Raw genomic sequence first — 26,750 nt, forward strand, 5'->3', positions numbered from 1 at the left:
AGTCTACAATTAGATCTCCATAAAATATACTGAACAGCAATAGAAACGCAACTTTAAAAAAAATGAAATCTCATAAAAGTAAGCATTCATTTTTATGTTTTCTATTTAAAAACTTGACAAAAAAGCAGAGTTGAATTTCTTTTGCTGTTCAGTATATGTAAGGTTATGTTTTTGACAGCATAACAGTCCCCAATGGAATTTTAGAGTTTGGGAACCTATTATCGCAAGCTTGCCACAAGCTGTGATATTGTGGGGATGCTAAAAACAGTGCACAACTAAACTAACTCACTCACTCTATTGAAATGATCTTATTCTTCATCCTAGGCTGCTGGTCTGGCCACCATGATCTCCACGATGAGACCTGACATCGACAACATGGACGAGTATGTCCGTAATACCACTGCTCGAGCCTTTGCTGTTGTGGCGTCTGCTCTCGGCATCCCGTCTCTGCTGCCTTTCCTGAAGGCTGTGTGCAAGAGTAAGAAGTCCTGGCAAGCCAGACATACTGGTATCAAGATTGTACAGCAGATAGCCATCCTCATGGGCTGTGCCATACTTCCCCATCTCAAGAACTTGGTGGAGATTATCGAACATGGTAAGAGTTTTATTGTGAGGAAAATGACCCCATTATTTGTTATTAAACCAGGTCCAAGGGAGATAATTCCTTCTTGAAGTGTATTGTGACCTTGAAGATCAGTGCTATCTATAGAATGAGTTCTTTGTTCTGTTGTTGCCCTCAGTCACAGCTCCTCACTGGGATAGGCAGCCACAACCATGTGCAGGGTTGAATTCTCTTGTCCAGCTATGGCAGCTAAAACAGTTTCTTGGATATTTTTTTGTGTAAAATACGGTTGTTATTCAGACTATCAATATATATGTCTTAAATTTCCTAGTCATTCAAACAAATTTTCAAAATCTGAAACTGTCATTTTCTCCCACTAATTCATATATGTCTGTTTATTTCCAGGCTTGGTCGATGAGCAGCAGAAGGTGCGAACCATCACTGCCCTGGCTTTGGCTGCTTTGGCTGAAGCTGCCACACCATATGGGATTGAATCTTTTGACAGTGTCCTCAAACCTCTCTGGAAGGGTATTCGTCAACACAGAGGAAAGGTATGTTCTGCCCGTTTTCTTGGAGATCCAAATTGTATAGTTTGATGTACCATAGTCAACCGTGTCTTTAGAGGAAAGGGACCTAATGCTAAGGAGCATCCTGCTAGTCATCCGAGACAGAGTATCTTGTGCTGATTGTTGTTGAATGTTTTTGAAACTGCTAAAAGCGACGTAAAACAAAACTCACTCAATGAGCTACCACATTAAAGTAATGTGATAGTACATGCTGACTTGAACACACACACGCAGATCATAAGCCAAGTGCCCCCCGAATTTTACTTCCCTTCCTTTTAAAAATAAATTTCCAAGTCCAGAATATTGTATGATTGATGACGTAGTATTCTTTTAATGTGAGCTGAATTGGTATTTGCAGGGTCTAGCAGCCTTCCTGAAGGCTATTGGCTACCTGATCCCCCTCATGGACGCTGAGTACGCCAACTACTACACCAGGGAAGTGATGTTGATCCTCATCCGAGAGTTCCAGTCTCCTGATGAAGAAATGAAAAAGATTGTACTTAAGGTGAGTGCTAATTATAGCTTTTGTAAAGTTTCTGGAATTTGACTTTGCGTCATGATACAAGATGCATGTTGTGAATTGACGTATGTATTATATAAGAAGCAAGATTTAAAGAGCTTACTGCCTGCATCAGTTGAAGCTTTCCTTCCATAGCTGACATAGTGTCATATATAGAGGATACTAAACGATCTTCCTTGTAGTACCATTTTTATATATACTAAACGAGTTAATGATTTGGTATCAAACGAGCGAAATCAGTGGTATTTCACGGAAGCGAGTTTAGTATTCTGTGTATGACTCTCCAGCATAACTTGATAGAAACTGCCTACAGTGTGATGACTCCAAGCCAAGCAAGATCTAATATCATTGTGACAGAGAAATTAGCATTATGACGTCATAGCTCTAAACCATTATGATGTCATACCTCTAGTGATGTGACACTAGTATAATATTGCCGTAAAAATATTCCGCTGTAGCATCTTCCACGGGCAAGTAATAAAATAGAAATTCTCTTCAAAGTGTAATGGTCTCATTAACCACTCATTTCAACAAGCAGTTTGGTATGGTTGTTTTGTGTTTAGGTTGTGAAACAGTGCTGTGCGACCGATGGTGTTGAACCCCAGTACATCAAAGATGAGATTCTACCTGCTTTCTTCAAACACTTCTGGAATCAGAGAATGGCTCTTGATAGGAGGAACTACAGACAGGTATATTAAAAAATGTTACAACTTTCATTATGTTCCATGTCAAGGCATTGCTGCTTTCCTGTCCTGAAGTGCACCTCATTACTCCATGCAGTCTTGCACCACTTTCGGCTCTGGTCCAACATCAACCTGACAGGCTGTGCTAGCTTGTTCCATATTACGGGTCAGATTTACATCACTAGGAGCTCTGCTGTGCTGGTGGAGTCATGGGTGGTAAAGTTTGAGACATCCACTATTTGGGGCTATTGTCTCACATCAAGCTTACAGGCTGTACTAGAAGTGGAAAACTGTTTCAGTTTCAACATGTTAAAACCAAACTCGTTCCTTCCTTTAGAGATGTAAATACGTTACCATGCTGTGTTTGTGAACCTGTACTTTGACCTGGCATAACGTCTTTCACTGTATTCCAGCTGGTGGACACAACCGTTGAGATTGCCAACAAGGTTGGGGCAGCAGAGATTGTTGGCCGAGTCGTTGATGATCTGAAGGACGAGGCTGAGCAGTACCGTAAGATGGTCATGGAGACCATCGAGAAGATCATGTCGAATCTCGGAGCTGCCGACATAGATTCACGGCTGGAAGAACAGCTGATTGACGGTATCCTGTACTCCTTCCAGGAACAGACCACTGAGGTATGTTGGATTCGTAGGGATTGATGATGTTTGATTGTTGACTTAGTGCTATGACAGACTTGGTGATGTGGCATTGGACTTTGACTGTTTAGTCGTGTGACTGTTGGCTTGCTGCTCTGAGTGTTACCTCAGTGGTATGACTGTTGACTGAATGTTTGACTGTTGATGTTGTGGTGTGACTGTCGAAATGTTTTATGACTTGGTGGTATGACTGTTGACTGGATGTTTTGACCGTTGACATAGTGGTATGACTGTTGACTGGATGTTTTGTCCGTTGACATAGTGGTATGACTGTTGACTGGATGTTTTGTCCGTTGACATAGTGGTATGACTGTTGACTGGATGTTTTGTCCGTTGACATAGTGGTATGACTGTTGACTGGATGTTTTGTCCCGTTGACATAGTGGTATGACTGTTGACTGGATGTTTTGTCCGTTGACATAGTGGTATGACTGTTGACTGGATGTTTTGTCCGTTGACATAGTGGTATGACTGTTGACTGGATGTTTTGACCGTTGACATAGTGGTATGACTGTTGACTGGATGTTTTGTCCGTTGACATAGTGGTATGACTGTTGACTGGATGTTTTGACTGTTGACATAGTGGTATGACTGTTGACTGGATGTTTTGACCGTTGACATAGTGGTATGACTGTTGACTGGATGTTTTGTCCGTTGACATAGTGGTATGACTGTTGACTGGATGTCGGTTTGACATAGTTGATGACTGTTGACTGGATGTTTTGACCGTTGACGTAGTGGTGACGTAGTGGTGTGACTGTTGACTTGCTTTATGACTTAGTGGTGTGACTGTTGACTTGTTTTATGACTTAGTGGTGTGACTGTTGACTTGTTTTGGTGTGACTGTTGACTTGTTTTATGACTAAGCGGTGTGACTGTTGACTTGTTTTATGACTTAGTGGTGTTACTGTTGACTTGTTCTATGACTTAGCAGTGTGACTGTTGACTTGTTTTATGACTTTGGTGTGACTGTTGACTTGTTTTATGACTTAGGGGTGTGACTGTTGACTTGTTTTATGACTTAAGCTGTTGACTTGTTTTGGTGTGACTGTTGACTTGTTTTATGACTTCGTGGTGTGACTGTTGAGTTGTTTTATGACTTAGTGGTGTGACTGTTGACTTGTTTTGGTGTGACTGTTGACTTTTTTATGACTTAGCGGTGTGACTGTTGACTTGTTTTATGACTTAGTGGTGTGACTGTTGACTTTGTGGTATGATGACTCTTCAGTATGAATTTGAATTTAGTCTCTTAGTGGGTCCTTTCTCACATGATATCTGATAAAGCAGAAAATCCACTATATTTTTCGATTTAATTTCACTTTCAGGACGTGGTTATGTTGAATGGTTTTGGCACAGTGGTCAATGCACTCGGCAAGCGGGTGAAGCCCTATCTGCCCCAGATCTGTGGTACTATTCTCTGGCGTCTCAACAATAAGTCAGCGAAAGTTCGACAGCAGGCAGCTGATCTCATCTCCCGGATAGCCATTGTTATGAAGACTTGTCAGGAGGTGAGTTTATGAAACTATTTCATATGTTTTGTGTTTACTATTGGAATTGCTCACACGTTATGAACTGTTTCTATTGGAAGAACAGGATAGTGAGAAATAGACAGCCTCTATGGTCTGGCTGATATAAGTTTTACTGTTACACCAATTTCATGAGTGTTATGTTTACTGCTTTGGAAATAGTTCATATGTTTTGGACCATTGCTTATGGAAGAACTTGATAGTGAAAATTAGACAGTCTCATTGGTCTAGTGTATGGATTGTTTGCGTGAAGCACGGAAGGTATGGGATCGAATCACTGGCTGCTACATGGACAACGAAGATCTTAGAAGATTGTACTTGTTGTTACCCTGTCTGGTGATTGACGTTCTAGTGATAAGACAATGGTGACTGGTTGTCTTGGAGACAGTAGACTATTCTTATTAAACAATGGCATGTTATCTCATAATGCCAGCAGTATAAAACTCATGCCAAAACCCGTTTCACCTACTTGAAAATGATAATGAAGACATTTATGATCAAATTGTTAATTGTTACTTCATAAGGATTTGACTTTTTATGGCTATCAATGTAATGTTAATTCTTCTGTAATGTTCAAACATAGCTATGTATCTGTAAATTTTGAGTTTATGGAGCCCTTAAATCTTTAGGGATATGACAAGGGTGTGTGTGTAACACACAGAGTAACAAAATATAAATGCTACTTTATGTACTGTTTCTGTACTCATGTCCTATGTCTTTGTGGATTATGAAACACTTTTGGTATTCATCTCTTTCACTAACAGGAGAAACTGATGGGGCATTTGGGTGTGGTGTTGTACGAATACTTGGGAGAAGAATACCCTGAGGTTCTAGGCTCAATCCTGGGAGCTCTCAAGGGCATTGTCAATGTCATCGGTATGACCAAGATGACGCCTCCGATCAAGGATCTCTTGCCTAGGCTCACGCCAATCCTCAAGAACAGACATGAGAAGGTACAGGAGAACTGTATTGATCTGGTTGGACGTATTGCTGACCGTGGAGCAGAGTTTGTCTCGGCTAGGGAATGGATGAGAATCTGCTTTGAGCTGTTGGAGTTACTCAAGGCTCACAAGAAGGCCATCAGGAGAGCCACTGTGAACACCTTCGGGCTACATTGCCAAGGCTATTGGGTAAGAGATGGCATCTCCGTGAAGTCAGGGAATAAATATTTTATATTGGACCATATCGTGCCATATGGCTACAGACATACATCAAGGAAGAAATATGTTTATGATTATGGTTGATGTTGCATTTCTACAGAATTCTTGATGACACTCGTTATTGCATCCATGAGGCTATTTTGTCCTGACCCACCCAGACTTGGGTACAGGAGGGGGTGGTGGGGTAACCTAGTGGTTAAATTGTTCACTCGTCATGCGGAAGACCCTGGTTTGATTCCCCACATGGGCACAATGTGTCAAGCCCATTTTCTAGTGTCCCTTGTCGTTGTTGTGATATTGCTGGAATATTGCTAAAAGCGGCTTAAAACCATACTCACCCACACACTTGGGTTACAGGCTGATGTGATATTGCAGAATATTGCTGACAGCAGCATGAATCACACCAACAATCTGGAAGCAAAGATAGATGATAGATGAAAGCACTGCAGTCATTTTCTGCCATTTTAGTCTCTTTTCTTACTTAATCTATTTTTCTGCAGCCCACATGATGTGTTGGCGACCCTCCTGAACAACTTGAAGGTGCAGGAGAGACAAAACAGAGTCTGTACGACAGTTGCCATCGCCATTGTTGCCGAGACATGTTCCCCCTTCACTGTGCTGCCGGCCCTGATGAATGAATACCGTGTGCCCGAGTTGAACGTCCAGAACGGTGTACTCAAGTCTCTGTCCTTCATGTTTGAATACATTGGAGAAATGGGGAAGGACTACATCTATGCTGTATCACCTCTGTTTGAAGATGCTCTCATGGACAGGTAGTTTCCATTGTTTTATTGGAGTGTTGAACACTGTTAGTCTCCTTGTGCCTGGTTATAACAAATTGGGAAGGACTACATCTATGCTGTGTCACCTCTGTTTGAAGATGCTCTCATGGACAGGTAGTTTCCATTGTTTTATTTGAGTGTTGAACACTGTTAGTCTCCTTGTGCCTGGTTATAACAAATTGGGAAGGACTACATCTATGCTGTGTCACCTCTGTTTGAAGATGCTCTCATGGACAGGTAGTTTCCATTGTTTTATTGGAGTGTTGAACACTGTTAGTCTCCTTGTGCCTGGTTATAACAAATGGGAAAGGACTACATCTATGCTGTGTCACCTCTGTTTGAAGATGCTCTCATGGACAGGTAGTTTCCATTGTTTTATTGGAGTGTTGAACACTGTTAGTCTCCTTGTGCCTGGTTATAACAAATTGGGAAGGACTACATCTATGCTGTGTCACCTCTGTTTGAAGATGCTCTCATGGACAGGTAGTTTCCATTGTTTTATTGGAGTGTTGAACACTGTTAGTCTCCTTGTGCCTGGTTATAACAAATGGGGAAGGACTACATCTATGCTGTGTCACCTCTGTTTGAAGATGCTCTCATGGACAGGTAGTTTCCATTGTTTTATTGGAGTGTTGAACACTGTTAGTCTCCTTGTGCCTGGTTATAACAAATGGGGAAGGACTACATCTATGCTGTGTCACCTCTGTTTGAAGATGCTCTCATGGACAGGTAGTTTCCATTGTTTTATTGGAGTGTTGAACACTGTTAGTCTCCTTGTGCCTGGTTATAACAAATTGGGAAGGACTACATCTATGCTGTGTCACCTCCATGTTTGTCAGGGAAAAATGCTGGAATTTTGAATGCTGCTGTAAACATGCTGTATTCTGTTGTAATGAGACATGAGTGAATTGGGTGGTCAAATTATTGAGTTAATTGTGTGTATTGTGTGGTTAGTATTAGTGGTGTTCCGATTAATTGAAATAATCGAAGACTGGTCGCAGTGGCCAAATGACCAAGCAGTCGATTATATTTTCTCATAATGGAACACAAACGATTTTTGAACCACTGTAATAGATTTTGAAATACTTGATGATGGAACATATCTAGGACCTTGTCAGGACTTGAAAACATGTTTAATTCTTTGAAAACACACTTCACTTACTGATAAGTCATGACTGAACATTTCTTGAAAACTCTGGGTAGTTTATGTTCATGATATATTAGTCATCACTTTAAAGAAGCAAGTTGCATCATTTTACATTGGATGTGAAATTTGCAAATGCAATTTGCGCAGTTTCTAAATGCAACAAAAGAGAGAACCAAATGTATTTTCTTTATACTTATCTGCAATAACAAGCTGAAGAGGAAAATCTAAAAGATGACATGAACCTATTTTGTTCAATGCTTATTGGTATTGAACTAATCATCAGTTGTGAGATTTTACCAATTCCCAACACTAATTAGTAAGTGGATTACGATTGATCTTATAGTTACCTGTTGGTGGTAAGGTAAACCCAATCATCTAAAGCACCAAATTCGCTTTAGGTGCATGAGAATCCTATCATTGTAGGTGTGAATTACAAATTCACCCAAATCTAGTTTGGGTGGTTATTACACCTGTGATCATAACAATTTACTGTTTACTTTTGTGTACATTGTTACCTGTCGTCCTGGTTTGCAGAGATTTGGTACACAGGCAGACATCCATGGCAGCAATCCAGCACATGGCTCTTGGTGTTTACGGCTTTGGATGCGAGGATGCACTCACACATCTCCTCAACTATGTCTGGCCCAATATCTTTGAAACCTCCCCTCATGTCGTGCAGGCTTTCATGGGGGCAGTGGAAGGGCTCAGGGTGGCCATTGGGCCGTCCAAAATACTTCAATATGCCATGCAGGTTTGTATTCATTTCTTCTACGAGTGTTAACAAGTTCCAGCAGTGTTTAAATTGTTTGCTCGTCACCCCAAAGACCCAGGTTTGATTTCACTCATGGGTGTAATGTGTGAAGCCCATTTCTGGTTTAACCCCTGCCATGATATGCTTGAGTATTGCAAAAAGTGTCGTAAAATTTCACTCACTCACCCAGTCATCTGAGGTTTGCTCTGCAGAGTTATGTTTCCTAGGCTTGCCAGGATCAGCTGGTTGTGATGAATTTGCTCCAACACATTGGGTTTCATCCAACATCAATAAGGGTGGTGTTCCCCTACTTTAACAGAAGCATATTTGTCATAGTGCTGATACGACTTCGTAGAATTGGTCCTATCGGACCCAGAACAAAATGGCGATTCTGTCTTTCTTCTGAAACACTGATTGAGACAACTTCGATGACGACTGACCGTCTATTGATGTTTCAGGGCCTGTTCCATCCTGCTCGGAAGGTTCGGGACGTCTACTGGAAGGTGTACAACACAGTGTATATCGGGGCACAAGATGGAATGATTCCGGCCTATCCCAGAATCCCCAACGATGCCAAGAACCAGTACATCCGATACGAACTGGACTACATCTTATAGAGTACACTAACTCTGGACAGTCAGTGTTGTGTGAAAGTGCTGGACTCTAGAGAGCTCACAGTGACTGATTTTTGTATCAAAGTCATTAAAAATAATTTTGGTACTCTTGCATGACTTGGATGAGTTCACTGTTTAGGGATCTTGTTAGATGGATTAAGCTATTTGTTAAAAAGTTAACTTATTTCTTGAATTGGGAGTGATATGTGGCTATCTTATTGTTAAACACAACCCAATGAAAAGAATTGTGATTCAATATCTGATAGTCATTTTCAGTGAACATTTTGGTTCTCTTCCAACAATGGATTTTGAAAGCATTATTCATATGAAGCAATTAATTTATATACCTCTGAGGATGTCTGTGAGAAAATGAAAAGCAAGGTGGGTATTTAAGTAAGACCCACTTGTTAATAACTGACACTCACGATTCACACTTTGCTATTGAGACATAAAGGGAAGTTACTCTCATATACTTTACTATTAAGACAGAGGGAAGTTACTCACACATTTCATTGTTGAGACATAAAGGGAAATAACTCTCACACACTTTACTATTGAGACAGGGAAGTTACTCTCACACACTTTACTATTGAGACATAATGGGAAATCGCTGTCACACACTTTACTACTGAGACAGAGGGAAGTTACTGTCACACATTTCACTGTTGAGACATGCATATGGCTCACAGTGTCAGTATTGTTTTTGTTTAACTCATGTATGCGATTCCTTCTTCTCTGCTATATTTTGGCAGTGGATGTACACATGACCCTTAAACACTGGTAGGCTCCAAATGACACACATTTCTGTAAGTGAGAATGTGTGCTGGAATTTGATTGGTTCTTAATTAGATTCAAGTACTGCAAATCATCCCGACTATTCCTGCTTAGATACTGTTAAGCCAGGTGTGGAAACACTACAGCAACAATTGTATAGTGAGTCTGACCATACCTTCAGGAAGACTCTGGTTTCTTACGTTTTTTTGCTTTCTGGAAACAAAGCAAACTCAGTCATCTTGGAAACATCATATTCCCTTTGTGACATCACAGTATTCCAGTCTGATGTCAATTGTCATATCTATTTGTGTATGGATAGAAAGAGTGCAATGGAAACTTAACGATATCTATATGAATTTACAATGTTGATACTGGTTTTGAGATGTTCAGGTTTTAAGAATTTAAATCTTTGAAATTTCATTTGTAACATATGTATATCTCCTTAAGACATTGTAAAATGGTTAGGAAAACACTTGGTAGTGTATGGTTATGTTATTGCATTCATAGGGATTTAGGTGTTGGTCTTTGTGAAGATACTTCACAGATATTTGTCATCTGCTATAAATGCCCTCTTATAGAACTGATGCATGTTGTACATTCATAGATCTTGTGGATTCTTGAACACCCATAGTGGTTAGTATCACACTCAAAAGGATACCTTTCATCTCCATGTTTCTAGGCTGATATTTCCAATCATTGTTAACACACTTCATTTGTTCACTGTAAGATACTAAGTCATGTATGTTCATCATGTGACAATTTCATTTCATCCTTAAAAGTGAATAACAATCTCAATTGTGGCGTGTCAATTGTGTTGACGTTTCACCTGAGCTCTCTGCGTGTCAATCTTTGGTCATGTTTTGTCTGTAAAATTTCATGTAAATAGAAATAAATCTGTACAAATCTTTTTTTTTTTGTTTGTGTTTATGTGTGTATGTGTGTATGTGTGAAATGCTTCCTTCCATGGTCTAGTGGATAGATTGTCCTCAAGGAAAATTGCATCTTCCATGCCTAGTGAGAACACCAGAAGATGTCTGTGGTGTATGGAAACATGCTTGTAAGGAATGTTAATCAAGGAAATTTATATCAACATAATGCCACAGTATGGAATCGCAGAATATCAGGAATGAGACTCTCCTTCGGAACATCACCATTGTATCACCTGCCCAGAAAATGCATGTACAATAATTTGTCAGAATTGTCAGCAACCATGGTGGGGACAGATAGAACATGTACCCAACTTTCCAGTTGCTCTAACAGCCGTGTTGAGAAGGTACACATAAATCAGTTGACAAACAATCTAATTATGACGTCAAAGTGAGTAAAAATGTAAGGTCACATTGGTAGTATTTCAGGTATAAGCGGTATGATAATATATACCTGTTCAGAATTGTTTCAAGACATGCATTGGGTAAATGTTTCGGGAGCTGGCAATGGATATTATCAGCGCCTGTTGCAGTATCATGAGTTTGCACTAAGGCAGTATTTAGCTCATGTAGTGAAAATACATCATTGTAGTCTTCACCATTATCAGAATGAAAGTTAATTTTTTGCTTTTCTTGATAATATTTATGTTTCTGAAACTTGGGATTATAATTGGAGTTTCACCCAACATGTTTGCAATGTCAATTTTATGAGTTACAAGACCGTGTCCATCTTTAAGATAATGAACAATATAATTTCTACCTTTGCCCTTGATTCTCTCTATCATGTTCCACACCTTCATTGGTGTACGGGAATTAATTTTTGATAAAAAGTTCTTTCAAGACTGACATTTACTTTGTTTAAAAGTAAGTCGAGTCTTGACATTATTTTTGCTCGTCACGCTGAAGACCCGGGTTTGATTCCCCACATGGGTACAATGTTGTGTGAAGCTCATTTCTGGTGTTCCCCGCCGTGATATTGCTGGGATATTGCTAAAAGCGGCGTAAAACCATACTCATTCACTCACTTGGCATTATTTATTTTTAGATTATTTAAATTGTTAACAGTAGGCTGTCGGCGAAAGTATTTCTCTGACTTCTTCCTACACTTCCTAGCTTGTTTACAATAGTAGTATATACAGTGGGGGTCTTGGGGAGGACCTAATCCCGTACCCCCACTGTATATACTACTGTTTGATGTGCATGTCAGAAAGGAGATACATGATAATTATTCAGCAGTGGATGATCTATAAGGGACTGTGTCGTGAGGTACGATCATCAACTCTCTCTGACGAATGCTCTTGGTGGCCCGTCTTTCAAGTATGGACTGTGCGCAGCATTCATGTTTGTGATGTATTAACTCATTGTCTCCAGGAGAGAATCACTTTTGCACATCCTTGTTTAAGTTATACACCATATATGTCCAGGGAATGTGTGCTGTCGGTATTTCTTCACATCGAATTTAATGTTACTCCAATATGAATATATTCGGGCGAGATGATGACGCCTTGTTCAGATAATCCTTGCTTTCTGTGACTTTATTCATATCTACATTGTAATATACGATGGATCATTTGAACATTGAGCGTTACTCCTAAATTTTGTTAAGACCTATAGTCTGTTTGGGTCAGAATGATACCGATGAATCACAATCTAACTCCAAATTGATGAGTACATAATCAAATATCCATTTCAACGCAGACCGTAATGAAAACATCAGACCAACTCTGGAAAAAAAGTTTCATAACATTTGTCCCCAAAATATAAAAAAGTTACTTAAGTAATTATCATCATTTTGCTTTGATTTTCCGTGTTTAGTGTTCAGGAGGTTTTGCGCGCCTAAACGCACCAGAGAGTTTCCGTGACACGTGACTGCCCGAGAGGGTCAGTTAGATATTTGAGCTTGTCAGAGTAAGACCTTATTTGTTTAGATATAGTGTGAAACTAAGATAACATTTTGGCTTTCCCTTATTATCAATGGTAGCAGAGCGTGGTTATTTCATTAGTTTCTTCGTATCTTTTATAGTGTATCAGATGCTTGGCCAGTGCAAGGTAAGTGTAAATGCAACATTGTGTCTGTTATCATTCTAAAAGAGTATGGCTTCTACTTGAAAAGGGACTGAGGTCTCTGAACAGGAGTCAAATGTAGTAGATAAAGAATGGTCCTTGATAGAGCACATTTTGACACTCAAGCAACAGAAAGCAAATGCTAAGTCAGCATTTACAAATGCAAAGAATAAATTAAATAATTTGATAGAGACTGAGGGTTTACCTTATCGGAAAACTGTTCGGGAGGGCATAAACAAAATACATTCTCTTTAGAACAAGGCAATGTATGTCATGGTAAAGCTTTCACGGGCTTTTTTAGAAATATACAGACTGAGAAAGTAGAACAAACTGAAACTGAAATCAGTTGTATTGAAACTGAAACTGCCAAAGTCATAAACACGGCACAAAGGCACCTAGATCAAAGGTCAGATGCCGCATCACAGTCAATTTACACAATTGATAGGCTGTTTAATAACAGGACCAAAGAGGATGCCAAAAGTAATGTTTCTGTTGAATCCAGAACCCCAAACAACCAAATTGCCTGGACAAGCAACTTGTAGTGAAGTGCCAAGTTGTTTTATGCCACAATCACCTAGTAGAGCAATAGGAAATGATATGTGGAGGCATTCGTAACCAACTCGTGTTATTCCGGGACAAGCCATTCGACCCATGCCACTCTGGAAGGATTTCTTTTTGGCGCATGAACATCAGAACTACTTTAAGAACGATAACCCTATCCCTGTTTGATTCAAATGTTTCTGAATATTACCGAAGCACATGTACATTGTATTGCTTGGGGTTTTTTGTGTGTGTTTTTTTACTTATTTTTCTTAAAGAATTAATCCTCTTTGATATAACTAAAAGGAGAAAAACATATTTGTGAAATACATCATATTCTAATGTAGTTATTACCAGCTGTTCACCTTATATTTCCAGTTGTGTTAATTTTTTTAAAAGGGTATAATAATCAAAAATGGGAATTGTTTTATTGAATATACAAATATAATAATATTTTTCGGCTACATTAAATCCCAAAGCAGATACTAAAAAAATGGCTTTAAAATGTTTCACAAACTGAACATTCGTGTATCCTTGCTGTCAAAATTTTAAATGAATTCGCTGAAAAATATATATGAATGACCAAAAAACAGTCAGACTAAAATATCCCCAGAGCTGTGAAATATAAGCCAGATGTTAAAGATTAAGGTTGATCAGTTACATACAAGTATGATATTATTGTTTTGAAACTCGAAGCGATTATAATTACGTTTCCTAAAATTGGTCGAAGCGCACGTACAATCTCCATAACAAGCCCGCCATATCGTCGTTTGAGCGCGGGCCTGTGTTTTCGTGCTGGTTCCAGATGTGTGCTGGGAACTTGGCATCATCTTCAACCCAGGTGCTGGTGACGTAGTCGTTGAAGGCTGCTACTCTGTCGCCGTCGGGAGACTGCTCGATGACTTCAAACCAAGCATCTTGGACCTGGTTCAGGGGAAGAAGTGGCAAAGCAGCTGCTCGTCGAACGTGGGCTTGGACTGCTGGGTTGTTCATGTAGTCGCGAGACAGTCCCCTCTCCAAAACTTGACGCCACAAAGCTTGAGAATAATGGAATAGGCAACCTCGGACGGAACTGTCGGGGAAGACTTCACTAATAGCACTGATAACTGCTGCTTCATAGTCGATCTGGAATATTTCTGGTGAAAGTTCGATGCCAAGTCGTCTCACAACAATATCCTTCAGCAAAGTGAAAAGCCTAACATACGTCCGCTTGGTCTTGTTGGGAAGCAACGCAAAAGCGACAGGAAACATTTTACCATTCACCAGTCAGAAATACACTCCGTTAGACCCATGAGAGCCGTTATGTCAACAAATGCACGTGTGTGTATTTGAATCTCTCACCGTCATTCGCATGATTCTTATTAAAAACTTCATAATAGCCAGCAAAATCCTGTTAGCTACGTTCTTTGTACTTTCAACATGACGATATATATTTTTCATGATTTTTTAAACAATGACATAATGCCTTAAACGATTTAAGTACTCGGGATTATTTTTATCAAAGCACCGCACTCATTTACGCGCGTTCTGATTGGTTTGTCGTATTTTCGCACATAACAAGCATCGATAGGGGGACGAGTCTTCTTGGAGGTTACGGAAAGGGGCGAGTGGTGACGAGTGATCTGGAAGCAGCCTAAACAGGTATCAATTCCGGAGTTCTCTGGTGACCTCAGAATGTAAGAAAGCTGGAAAGCTGCATGTATCACGTTTATCGTATAAACGATATAAACGTTCGAGTTACAGCAATACTTATCAGGCAGTGCTTTGAACATTGAAGGGTTATGGCATAGTGTTGTGGCGTATGACATGGCTTTAGAACGTTTGGAACGAAAGTCTTGAGGAAAGAGACGACAGGTTTCATTACAGTTAGAAACACTGAGTAATTTCAAACCTAATCGTCAAGGCTGTGCTAAGGACCTCTAGAAATTTGCAGACGTGTTAGGGTTGAGGAATTAGGCAATGAAATGCTATACAACATTCTGCTAAAGAAAATGGCCGAAACAAAATGATATTGCCATATCAAAGATGGCTTCACGATGGTGAAGAACGTGTAGAATCTCTGAGGGAATGGATACTACAAGAGTCCGAGAATCAGACCATAGCTTCTGAAACTGTACATGGCACAGCACAAAAAGGTAAAACGTCGGATTACAAAGGTAAACGGTCTTGTACATTTGTCACTAATCAGCTGTGTCAAAGCACTCCCTCTCAAAGAATACTTCATGAAGAGTTGTCGAGGTGTCGAGAATTCAAGAACACGATTGCCTCTGATAAATGGGACACTGCCAAAAAGTACAGTGCCTGTTTTCGTTATCTTGGTTACTCTCACATTGGTTCCAAGTGTAAGATTATCACACAGTGCAGTATCGGTGGTTGTATTAAAACTCACATAAGGCTTTTGCATGATCCAGCGAATTCAAACAAGACTCAGACAACAAATAAAGCTCTTTTGTCGAAGACAGATGCAATACAGTCACCCTATTGTAGAGGTAGATAAGGAATTTCAGGTTAGGCCTCAGACCAAGAATGGCAGTTGTTCTGAAAGAGCCCACACTACAATTCCAAAACCAGAGCCTAGGAAGCCATCGGAAGCTCTAAGGACAGTACCATTTATTCTCCCAAATGGCAAAAGAAGGATTTGCGTTACTGGATGACGCTAGTTGTAGGTCCTATCTGAATGACGATGCAGCTTCAGATATCGGACTCTAGGGACCAACACAAACAGTTTCTGTAAATGTATTGAATTGCAATACTGAAAGATTTCAGCCAAAGTCTGTCAGTTTTCAAATAGAAAGTGTAAGTGGCGACATCAATCTTGAAATGTCAGCACTTACGACGACACGTGTAACAGGTGATATGCAGGTGATTGACTGGGAAAAGCATAAGGATAAGTGGTATCATTTGCACAACATCAGTTTCCCAGTTATTGGACGGAATCCGAAAGTAATAGGAATTGATTACCTACAGCTTCATCAGTCGTATGAAGACATCTCAGGTCAACCAGGTGATCCTATCGCCAGAAGGACTCCTCTTGGGTGGACTTGTATTGGCAATATAGGACAGATAGCTTCGGCCCTGACTTCACATAGACAGGTAGTAGAAAGGCTCCGGTTCTATCAAGCAGCTGGTCACGCCAAGGCCTGTGCATGGTAACTATGTTGCACAAAATTTGATTTATTCCAAAATATATTGTATAGTCTTGGCGATAAATGTTTGTTTAGTGTTTGCCCTAGGCATATTTGGCAGGGCGCAGCGCCCTGTCCTTTTTATTCAGCGCCCTGCCCTTTTCATTTAGCGCCCTACCCTTTTCATTTAGCGCCCTACCCTTTTCATTTAACGCCCTTCCCTTTTCATTTATCGCTGTGCCCTTTTGAATCACCGCATTATCTGCCCTTTGAAAAAATCCAATATTTTCCGGATTTTGACAAAGGCAGGAGTTGGCTCCCTTCCCGGATGTTTTGTTGTGCAACAAAACTACCTATTAAAGTCATGGCGATTTCGGCTTTGTTCATTTTCATTCTGATTCACAATGCCAACCAAAGAAAGAACAAACAGGAAAAGAGAAGAAGCTGTGAAGGCTGAAGCAAGGACGTGTCGTCGACTCGTGGATTTCTTGACAATGACTTCCGCCATTTTGAACGGATAGCGGCAAAATTAGAAAAAATTTCCAGCAATAATCTAGGTTCATGTGATCTCTTTATAGCTAATACAACATGCCCATTCTGTCTCTGTTATGTTTAAGAATATTTGCTGTAAATACATTACGTCCATATCTTATTTTAGTCATTTTGTGAGGAGAAAATAAAAACGAATGAAACAAAGGGAAGCCATATCGGACATGATCACTTCAGAATATTCCGAAGTTTTTTCTTTTCCTTTTCCTTTTCACTGCTTGTCTCAAGTATTTAAAACACACCGGTGATTATTATCCTCTCTAATATTACGTTATTTAATAGATTCTAATATGTTTTTTTACTTTTAATTTCTCCTTGTTCAGTCGACCTCGCTCTGAAATAACTCTTTCGGAAGCACGTATTTTTCATTTCCATTTTCTAGATAAACACAAACCCCTCTCTTTGCTTTAGTTAATATTTGTACTGGGCATATCTGTTGAAATTTTATTAACTCTTTGTAAATGTACGAATTACCGAAGTAATAATTCCACACGAAATAGACACTGGAATCGAAGCCACATCAAACATGTCTATTTCTGAACGTATCTAAGTTTATTTTTTGCTCTGCATACATTTAGTTTTTCATCTTCTAAAATATCGGTAAAAATACTACAGCATTTTTTCTATATATACTTAATTTGAAGTTAGTAGATTTTGTGGTGGATAAGGTGTCTGCAATGAACAAAGACAATTTTTACTTGTCTCCATATCAAGTCTTAAAGATTTTCAAAATGAAAAATAATTGTTCCAAACCTTTGTGTATATTTATCTGATATTTTACCCTAATTTATCATCAACTGAAATGGAATAAAAGTGTTAACTGTTTTTTCTGTGTGTGAAAAAGTACTTTCATTAGTACAAGGTATTTTTACTATTCTTATTTTCTTAATATTCAAAGGATGTTTTCTTACTACCAAATTACAAAATACAATAAATTTTGTCTGAAAATAAAACTGACTTGTATGTGTATTTCAGACCCGATGTAGAAGATTCAGAACTTGTTTGCTATGACATTTAAAAGCGGTTGTCCTCAAACAACGAATAAGAAAAATGCAGGTCACGAGCTTGTCTTCGATACCAAGTGGAAACAAGATCGCCCCTGGCTAAAATACGTTGAGGATGCAACCGAGGAGGGTGAAACAAGCTGCATGATGTTTTGTTCTCTTTGCACTAAGTGGAATATGAAAGGACGAAATTGATCCATGGTTTGGACACAAGTTGGATGTCAAACTGTAAGACTGGACACAATTACTTTGCATGAGAACTCTCAAATGCACCAGGAAGCAGTCAAACTTGAAAACGATGACGCTGTGTCCATTCATGACATATTTCATAGTTATTCTGAGCAGGAAACTTCATCACTTGAAGACGCACAGAAAGTTTGGCCAAATACGACATTGTTTGGACCTCTCATAGACTTGTGTGCTGGACTTGGTGCTCCCAATATAGCCCAACTGAACCATGGAAAGAATGCCACGTACAGTGGACATAGAACAGTTCAGGAATTTCTTTAATGTCAGGCTGAGGTGGTAGAAGAGCAAGTCCTACAGAAGATGAGAGAGAGAAGTTCATTTGGCTTGATGCTTGACGAATGCACAGATGTGTCAACCAGAAAACACCTTGCTTTCGTGGGCCGTTATCTGGAAAATAGAGAGGCGAAACTTGCATTTCTCCAGGATGCTGAAATTCCTAATGGAACGGAAAACACTATTGTGGAGAATGTCAAGGACTATCTACATCAGACTGACTTGGACCAGAATAAAATGACCTGTTTTGCAAGTGAGTGAGTGAGTGAGTGAGTTATTACTTAACGTCACATCGGCAATATTTCAGCCATATCGTGACGAGAACACTTGACATTGAAATAGAATATATATAGAGATTATAAAACCTGCAAACAAAGGACAGTAAATCAACTAGAGTATCACAGATATATGTGTAAAACTAGTAATGGAATCTAAAACATTTTAACTATAGGGGACAACACAATATATAAATGGGCTATAGATCGCCAACAACTGAAGGTAGATCACCATACTAGGGACCATGGGGACTTACATTACTTTTGCTACCTGCATGGACCCTAGTTGGATTTACACCATCCCTTCAGCTGCTGGCGATGGTACGAAATGTTAGCCAAAATCAAAATGACAAGAATGATACGTTTCACTGACTGACTGACTGACTGAGTTTAGTTTTACGCCGCTTTTAGCAATATTCCAGCAATATCACGGCGGGGACACCAGAAATGGGCTTAACACATTGTGCCCATGTGGGGAATCGAACCCGGGTCTTCGGCGTGTCGAGCCAACGCTTTAACCACTAGGCTACCCCACCGCCCGATACGTTTAACAATCCAGGCAAGTTTAAATTGACTTTGAAAGTTTTGGGACTCACGTACCCTCTCAGGAGTACAATAATTTTACGCTACATCAACCCCCTTTGAGGGTACAGCCACTAACAATCTCAGTGACTAATATACACTACCAACAATAAAATATTTAGCTATTTACAGATCAGTCAACAAATCTAATTCTTTTATAAATTCAACTATTAGATGATAATTAACATTATAAAAAAAGTTCCTTCAATGTTTTGACACTAAAATACTTCTCCCTTGTGATGGAATATTCAACATAGACGGTGATTCTTTCATCACAAGGGATGTAAAACGGAGGGTCTTCGCCTTTAAGCAAATATTCATGTGTATACCTTGTATGGCCAATGCGACATCGCCGCATAATGACCTCTTCAAATCTGGACTGACAACCCAAGTAGGTGTAACCAATGTAGAGTTTTATTGCATGTAATCTATTAATACCTACTTGGGTGTCCCACTTCTTTTGCATCAGATAACGGATGTAGGTTGTAATGCTAGTTTTGTAATCAGAATATGGGATAAGAAGTGGTGTCACAGACTTGTTTAGTGCTGCTTTAGCAGCAAGATCGGCCATTGTGTTCCCAGAAATGCCAACGTGGCTGGGTAACCAACAAAAGACGATGTCGCATTGACCAGTAGGAAGTTCGTTGTACAATTCAATAATTTCTAATAAAAGTTGATGTTTGCAAGAAAGATTTTTAATAGCCAGAAGACACGAAAGAGAATCAGAAAAGATGATATATTGTTTATATTTATGGTGTTTATTAATATATTTAAGAGCTGTTAATATGGCGTTAGCTTCTGCTGTGAAAATGGAGCTGTTATTTGGTAATCGAAAAGATAGTGTTCGGGGTCCAATGACACTGGCACATGCAACCGCGCAACCATTCTTGGACGCATCTGTAAATAAGGATCCGTATGCATTATATTTTTTCGTAATTGACTAAATTCTTGTTTATACTGTAATTCATTTGTTTCTGATTTTTTAAATGTAGTTAATGTTAGGTCAACTTGTGGCCTAACCAATTGCCAAGGCGGAGAAGAAAGAAGACGGGAAGGAGATATAGTTTCAAGAGCAATGCCGGCAGCAAAAATATATGGTCTAATTCTGAAACCAAGAGGTGGAACAAGAGAAGGCTTTTTGTTGTACAAATCCTCATAAAGAGGATTAAAGACACAGTTAAATGCAGGGTTAGACTCGTTAGAATAACGTTTTGTTATATACTGCAAGGACAATTTTATACGGCAAGGTTCATCTGCCTCCACGTAGAGACTGTCAACAGGAGAAGTTCTGAATGACCCAAGGCAAAGTCTTAGACCTTGGTGGTGAACAGAATCTAATAGTTTTAAGTTGCTTGTGCAGACTCCACCATATACGATGGAGCCATAGTCAAGTTTGGAACGGACCAAGTATCGATAGATGTAGGAGAGAGGCTTGATCCCCTCCCCACTTAGAATTTGAAACAACTTTCAACAAGTCAAGCGCCTTCAGGCATTTTGTTTTAAGGGATTTAATATGCGGCAGAAACGTTAAATGAGAGTCAAAAAGTAAACCCAAGAACTTGGCCTACTTAACAACTTTGATGGGAATGCCACTGAGAAACAGTTCCGGGTCTTTATGCGGTTTATATTTTCTACAAAAATGTATACAATTAGTTTTGGATTTAGAAAATTTAAAACCGTTTTCAAGACACCATTTATTTATTTTATTTAAACACAGCTGCAGTTGCCGTTCAATAGTATGCATATTCTTACCGCGACAAGAAATATTAAAATCATCCACAAAAAGTGATCCATCAATTAAATCGGTTCAAACCTTTGATAAACTGTTGATCTTAATGCTAAATAAAGTGACAGACAAAATACTGCCTTGTGGGACACCCTGATCCTGATTGTAATGACCAGACAGGGTAGAACCCACGCGGACTTGAAATTGTCTGTCATTTAAAAAGTTGGCTATAAATTGAGGCAAGCGGCCTCGCAATCCAAAGCCATGTAAATCCAATTGCCATATTTCCACGTAGTGTCATATGCTTTTTCTAGATCAAAAAAGATAGACACAGCATGTTGTTTATTAATTGGAGCGTTTTTAACAAATGATTCTAAACGCACCAAGTGCTCGACAGTACTTCTGTTTTTACGGAAACCACATTGTACATCTGTTATTAGGTTATTGGTTTCCAAGTACCAAACAAGTCGATTATTTATCATGTGTTCCATGGTCTTGCAAACACAGCCAGTTAGTGAAATTGGCCTGTAATTGGAAGGATCAGTATGATCACGTCCAGGTTTAGGGATGGGCACACTTATAGCATCAGGCCACGATGAAGGAAATTGTCCAGTATTGAAGCAGTATCGTGAGCTGTTTCATTGTAGTCTTCCCCATTGTCTGAATTGAAATTAATAGATTTCTTTTCCTGCTGTTTTTGATATTGCTGGAATTCAGGTACATAGTTAGATGAGGAAGAATGTTTGGCCAAAGTTTCTCCAAGTTTATTTGCTATGTCAGATTTATCAGTTAATAATCTCAATCTTTGAGATGCTTAATGCTAGATTTAGAGCCCTTACCTTTTATTTTCTGGATCATGTTCAACACCTTTGATATCGGCGTGCGCGAATTGATGTTTGAGTGAGAAGATGGTTCATGATCACGGGACGACGTCTCTGACTGGATTCGAGATGTACCAGGAGGAGAGTTTCCAGTTTGTGTAGATGTAGCAGGCGAGAAAGGTTTAGGAGATTCTGTATTTACCCAAGTTAAGTTTGTCTGACAACTTGCAGACACTTTAGTCACCCTAGATGGTACCTCAGCCGTTGGTCTGGCAATAGAAGCATAACTTTCCGTTTGTTCTGAGCTGTGGACTAGCTTCTTGGCATCTGCAAAACTAATGTTTTGCGTGAATTTTATTCTATTAGTTGCCATTTGTTCTTTCCATACGGGGCAGTCCTTACAGTAAGATGGGTGATTCCCTGTGCAGTTGGTGCAATCTACAGTGAGCACACACAACAGACAATGTGCAAGTATTCACGCCATGGCCAAACTTTTGACACTTGAAGCACCTAAGAGGGTTTGGAATATATGTCTCAACATTGAGATTACAATAACCTGCCTTCAGTGTTTTTGGAGCTTTGGTAGAGAAAAGGAAAACAGATAAGTGTTGGTTTTAATGGTTGTCTCATTTTTACGTGTTGAGAAACGTTTGACATACAGTACACCCTGATCCTTCATCTCGGAGACGATATCAAGTTCCGACATGTCAGCCAACAAAAGCGTCAGTGTTCAACAGGTTGGTAGACTGTGTGTTTTTTGCTGCACTCTATCAACAGCGCACCAGAACGTAATCTTTTAATGTTCTTTACCTCGCCAGCAATGCCTTGTATACCCTTAGACACAGCAAAAGGGTTTAACTTTAAGGGTGTGCTATCTATGGTGTCAATGACAACAAAACGGGGCCAGTAATCAATTTGTTTGGATAGTCTGAGGTTGTTGTCATCAGGATCAGTTTCAAGAGGACGTTTGCTTTTTTTGTTGGGGTTTCATAAGCCATGGTAAGTGCTTAGATTTCATCATCCGAGCTCCCCACCCACCACGGAGAATCACAAAGGACAATGCTAAAAACAAGCGGGTCTCCGACTTGCAGCACCAAGGATACTCGGATGATATACTCAAGCAGAAAAACCAAAACTAATTTTTCCAGACTGGCCCATGAGCCACCGCCTTCTCGCACTAGCATCTAGGCAAATTTTCAGAAATTTGAAAATCCATACATTACATAGTAGATATACAAAAACGAAACATGTCAATATTGTTTCCAAATAAAACCAAGCCAAATAATATTAGAGCAATGAAATTTAGTGCTCAGGGCTGGGCATGACCAGCCGATTGGTTGAATCGGGCCAATTCAACCACCCGTCTAGGTGAAGTCAGGGCCGAAGTGGTGTGTTGGGCAAAGGAACACTGTTCCTGGAACAAGTGCCCTCAACCACCAGAATCCCTTCCTCCACCGACACAGGGGCGCAACCCACGGCAAACAGGTTGGTGGACCAAATATACCCCCGGGTCCACAACGGGGGGTCTAAGAGCTCTTAGCGTTACCCAGCACCCACCACGAGGAGGTGGCTCTCCACGGGTGCCGTTTTGCAAGTGATGGCCCAGCTGTTATGACAGGCAAAAGGAATGGAGTAGTTGCACAATTGAAGACAATCCTGCTTTGGTTGATGTCCATTGTGTGAACCATAGACTGCAAGTTGCTGTTAGTTCAGCTTTCAAATCAGTGACTGAAATCGAGTCAGTTGATGAAGCTAATGGGACTTTTTAAGTACTATCATTACACTACTGTAAGAACCAAGAGCCTTGAGCAGATGCAGACATTGACCTGAGAAATGGAAAACACTGCAGATGACACAGCCACGTGTAATGTGACAAAGGCTGTCAACACTCGTCGGCTGAGTCATAAAAAAGCTTGTTCATGCTGTCAGGAGAAGCTTTCCTGCTATCCTTGCTGACCTTGAGAATGCAGTTGGTATGGGGAATTATTATATTATACACATATTCTTTATCAACGTCAAAATTGTTCTCATAACGATATGACTGAAACATTGCCGATGTGACGTTAAATGTTAACTCACTTACTCATTCAAAGGGGGTACTGTAAAATTATTGTCCTCCTGAGAGGGTACGTAAGTCCCAAAACATTCAAAGTCAATTTAAACCTACTACTCTTTTAATCGTAGAATATATGTTCGTTTAATTTATGGCTAGATTATCTAACATTGCTAATAGCTGAGGGGATGGTGTAAATCCAGCTAGGGTCCATGCAGGAAGCAAATGTACTGTAAGTCCCCATGGTCCCTAGTATGGTGATCTACCTTCAGTTGTTGGCAATATATAGCCTGTTTTTACCTTGTATTGTCATCTATAGTTAGACTGTTTTAGTTTTGATTGCTGGTTTTAAATTCGAATCTGTGATAATCTAGTTATTTTACTGTCCTTTGTTGACAGGTTTTTATAGTTTGCCATTGCTTATTATGCATAAACTTAATTGTTCTCGTCACGATATGGCTGAAATATTGCCGATGTGACGTTAAATTTTAACTCACACACTCACTCACTTTATCAACGTCAAAATTGTTCTCATAACGATATGACTGAAACATTGCCGATGTGACGTTAAATGTTAACTCACTTACTCATTCAAAGGGGGTACTGTAAAATTATTGTAATCCTGAGAGGGTACGTAAGTCCCAAAACATGCAACGTTAACGTAATCGTAGTATATATGTTATTTGTATTTATGCCTTGATTATCTAAATCTGCTAATAGCTGAAGAAATGGTGTAAATCCAGCTAGGGTCCATGTGGGTATCTAAAGTGCTGCAAGTCCTTTGGTCGCTAGTACGGTGATCTACCTGCAGTTGTTGGCCATCTATAGCTCGAGTTGTATACTGAATCGTCATGTATAGTGAAATTATTTTAGATTAAATTACTTCTTTTCAATTAATATCTGTGATAATCTAGTGTTTTTTCCAGTACTTTGTTGAAAGATATTTATAAATTTACTTTTAATCATTCTAAATCTATAGTTGACTTAGTTACGATATGGCTGAAATATTGCCTATGTGAACTCACTCACTCCAGATATAGATATATCTTAATTGCTAACGGCTGAGGGGATGATATAAATCCAGCTAGGGCCCATGCAGGAAGCAGATGTACTGTAAGTCGCCATGGTCACAAGTATGTTGATCTACCTTCAGTTCTTGGGTATCTATAGCCTGTTTTTATATTGTATTGTCATTTATAGTTGATATATTTTAGGCTTAATTACTACTTAAATTTATATCTGTGATAGTCTAGTTGATATACTGCCCCTCGTTGACAGGATTAAATTTATCCCCCAAACAAATATACAATTATTGTAAGGTGGTCTAAGAATTTAGTGAGTCTGCCAAAAGGGGCATAGTAGCCGAGTAAAGATTACTCGCAGTGAGTGAGTGAGTTAAGATTTTAAGTCACATCGGCAATATTTCAGCCATATCGTAACTAGTTATAATTTTACAATGAATAAAGGTAAATTATAAAAACCTGTCAGCAAAGGACAATAAAACAACTAGTATATCACATATTTCAATCTAAAACTAGTAATTAAAACTAAAATACTTTAACTATTGAAGACAACACAATATAAAAACAGGCTATGTATTGCCACGCAGTCTATGTTCATGGATTCAATTCCTAGTTCCGACTAAAGTAGCAGTGTCTGATTTAAGACATTACACTCATACAAATCCCACATGCCATGTCATAAGCAGTACTGAAAAACTGTTCAAATTAAAACAAAGCCCAATTCTCAACAGTCTCTCTGTCTCCATTTCAACGTCAAAATTTGTTCTCACCACAATGTGGCTGAAACATTGCCGATGTGACGTTAAAATTAAGTCACTCCTTCTGAGTCTCGATCTCTCTCCATCTTTTTGCCAGTCACACACTACGAAAAGACAAAAATGTATCTTAAACCAATTTCATAATGCTTTATTGAACAAACAAAGATGTCTATTACATGTGCAAACACTGACTGACTGAGTTTGGTTTTACGCCGCGTTTAGCAGTTCCAGCACTGTGACGGCGGGTGACACCAGAAATGGGCTTCACACATTGTACCCATGTGGGGATTCGAACCCGGGTTTTCGGCGTGACGAGCCAACGCTTTAACCACTTGGCTACCCCACCGCCCCATATGTGCAAACAAACTATAGTTATCAGTGATATTCTCCAAGCAGCCTCGCCATACAAGGTGAGACACTGGGCGGTATCCTTTCCTCCCTACACGAATACCTGCCGCTCCTTGTACAACAGTGAGTTAATATTTAACGTCACATCGGCAATATCTCAGCCATATTGATCTTACAAAACTATATTCTAACGAATCGAATCCTGCATTTCACTGTATCTTTAATCCGCCACTGGGGCTCAGAATGAAGCCATTCATTAATGCTGCCGGCATTGAGCTGGAGAATATAGCTCCTTCTCGTCTTCTTTCTTCTCCTCCTTGGCAATTGGTTAGGCCACAAGTTGACCTAACTCTGACAAAGTTTAAAAAATCACAATATAAACAAAAGTATAATCAATTAAAAAGTAAATATAATACGTATAAATCCTTTTTTACAGATGGGTCCAAGGGCGGTGGCGCAGTGGCATGTGCCACTGTCATTGGATCCAGAACAATATCTTCTATAATACCGGATAACAGCTCTATATTTACAGCAGAAGCAAACGTCATCTTAACAGCTCTTAAATATATTCAAAGACATCCTAAACATATACAATAAATAATCTTTTCTGACTCTCTTTCTTGCCTTCAGGCTATTAAAAATCTATCTTGCAAACATCCACTTTTAATTGAAATAATCGAATTATATAATGATC

At 39.4% G+C, this 26,750-nt stretch overlaps 2 protein-coding genes and 1 pseudogene across 2 annotated transcripts in view; 2 read left to right on the forward strand and 1 right to left on the reverse strand.

The window, feature by feature from the left end:
• Nucleotides 1-10,649, forward strand: part of LOC124253848 (splicing factor 3B subunit 1-like) — a 28,959-nt gene extending 18,310 nt beyond the window's left edge. The window contains 11 exon segments of the mRNA XM_046687699.1: nucleotides 325-595; nucleotides 968-1,113; nucleotides 1,487-1,633; nucleotides 2,212-2,337; nucleotides 2,745-2,966; nucleotides 4,313-4,495; nucleotides 5,278-5,619; nucleotides 5,621-5,643; nucleotides 6,174-6,446; nucleotides 8,137-8,353; nucleotides 8,812-10,649. Of these exon segments, the coding sequence (XP_046543655.1) occupies nucleotides 325-595; nucleotides 968-1,113; nucleotides 1,487-1,633; nucleotides 2,212-2,337; nucleotides 2,745-2,966; nucleotides 4,313-4,495; nucleotides 5,278-5,619; nucleotides 5,621-5,643; nucleotides 6,174-6,446; nucleotides 8,137-8,353; nucleotides 8,812-8,970 (2,109 nt within the window). The 3' untranslated portion in view covers nucleotides 8,971-10,649.
• Nucleotides 10,650-13,551: 2,902 nt separating this feature from the next.
• On the reverse strand, nucleotides 13,552-14,522 carry LOC124253853. The gene is made up of 2 exons (XM_046687703.1): nucleotides 14,011-14,522; nucleotides 13,552-13,570 (listed from the first exon to the last, which is right to left on the reverse strand). The coding sequence occupies exons 1-2, from the start codon at nucleotides 14,520-14,522 to the stop codon at nucleotides 13,552-13,554; spliced, it is 531 nt and encodes a 176-aa protein (XP_046543659.1).
• Nucleotides 14,523-16,800: 2,278 nt separating this feature from the next.
• LOC124253854 lies at nucleotides 16,801-25,578 on the forward strand (annotated as a pseudogene).
• The last annotated feature ends 1,172 nt before the right edge of the window (nucleotides 25,579-26,750 follow it).

The sequence above is a fragment of the Haliotis rubra genome, unplaced genomic scaffold, assembly GCF_003918875.1.
Source record: "Haliotis rubra isolate DU_JTF1 unplaced genomic scaffold, ASM391887v1 Scf556, whole genome shotgun sequence".
In the NCBI taxonomy this organism is placed as follows: domain Eukaryota; kingdom Metazoa; phylum Mollusca; class Gastropoda; order Lepetellida; family Haliotidae; genus Haliotis; species Haliotis rubra.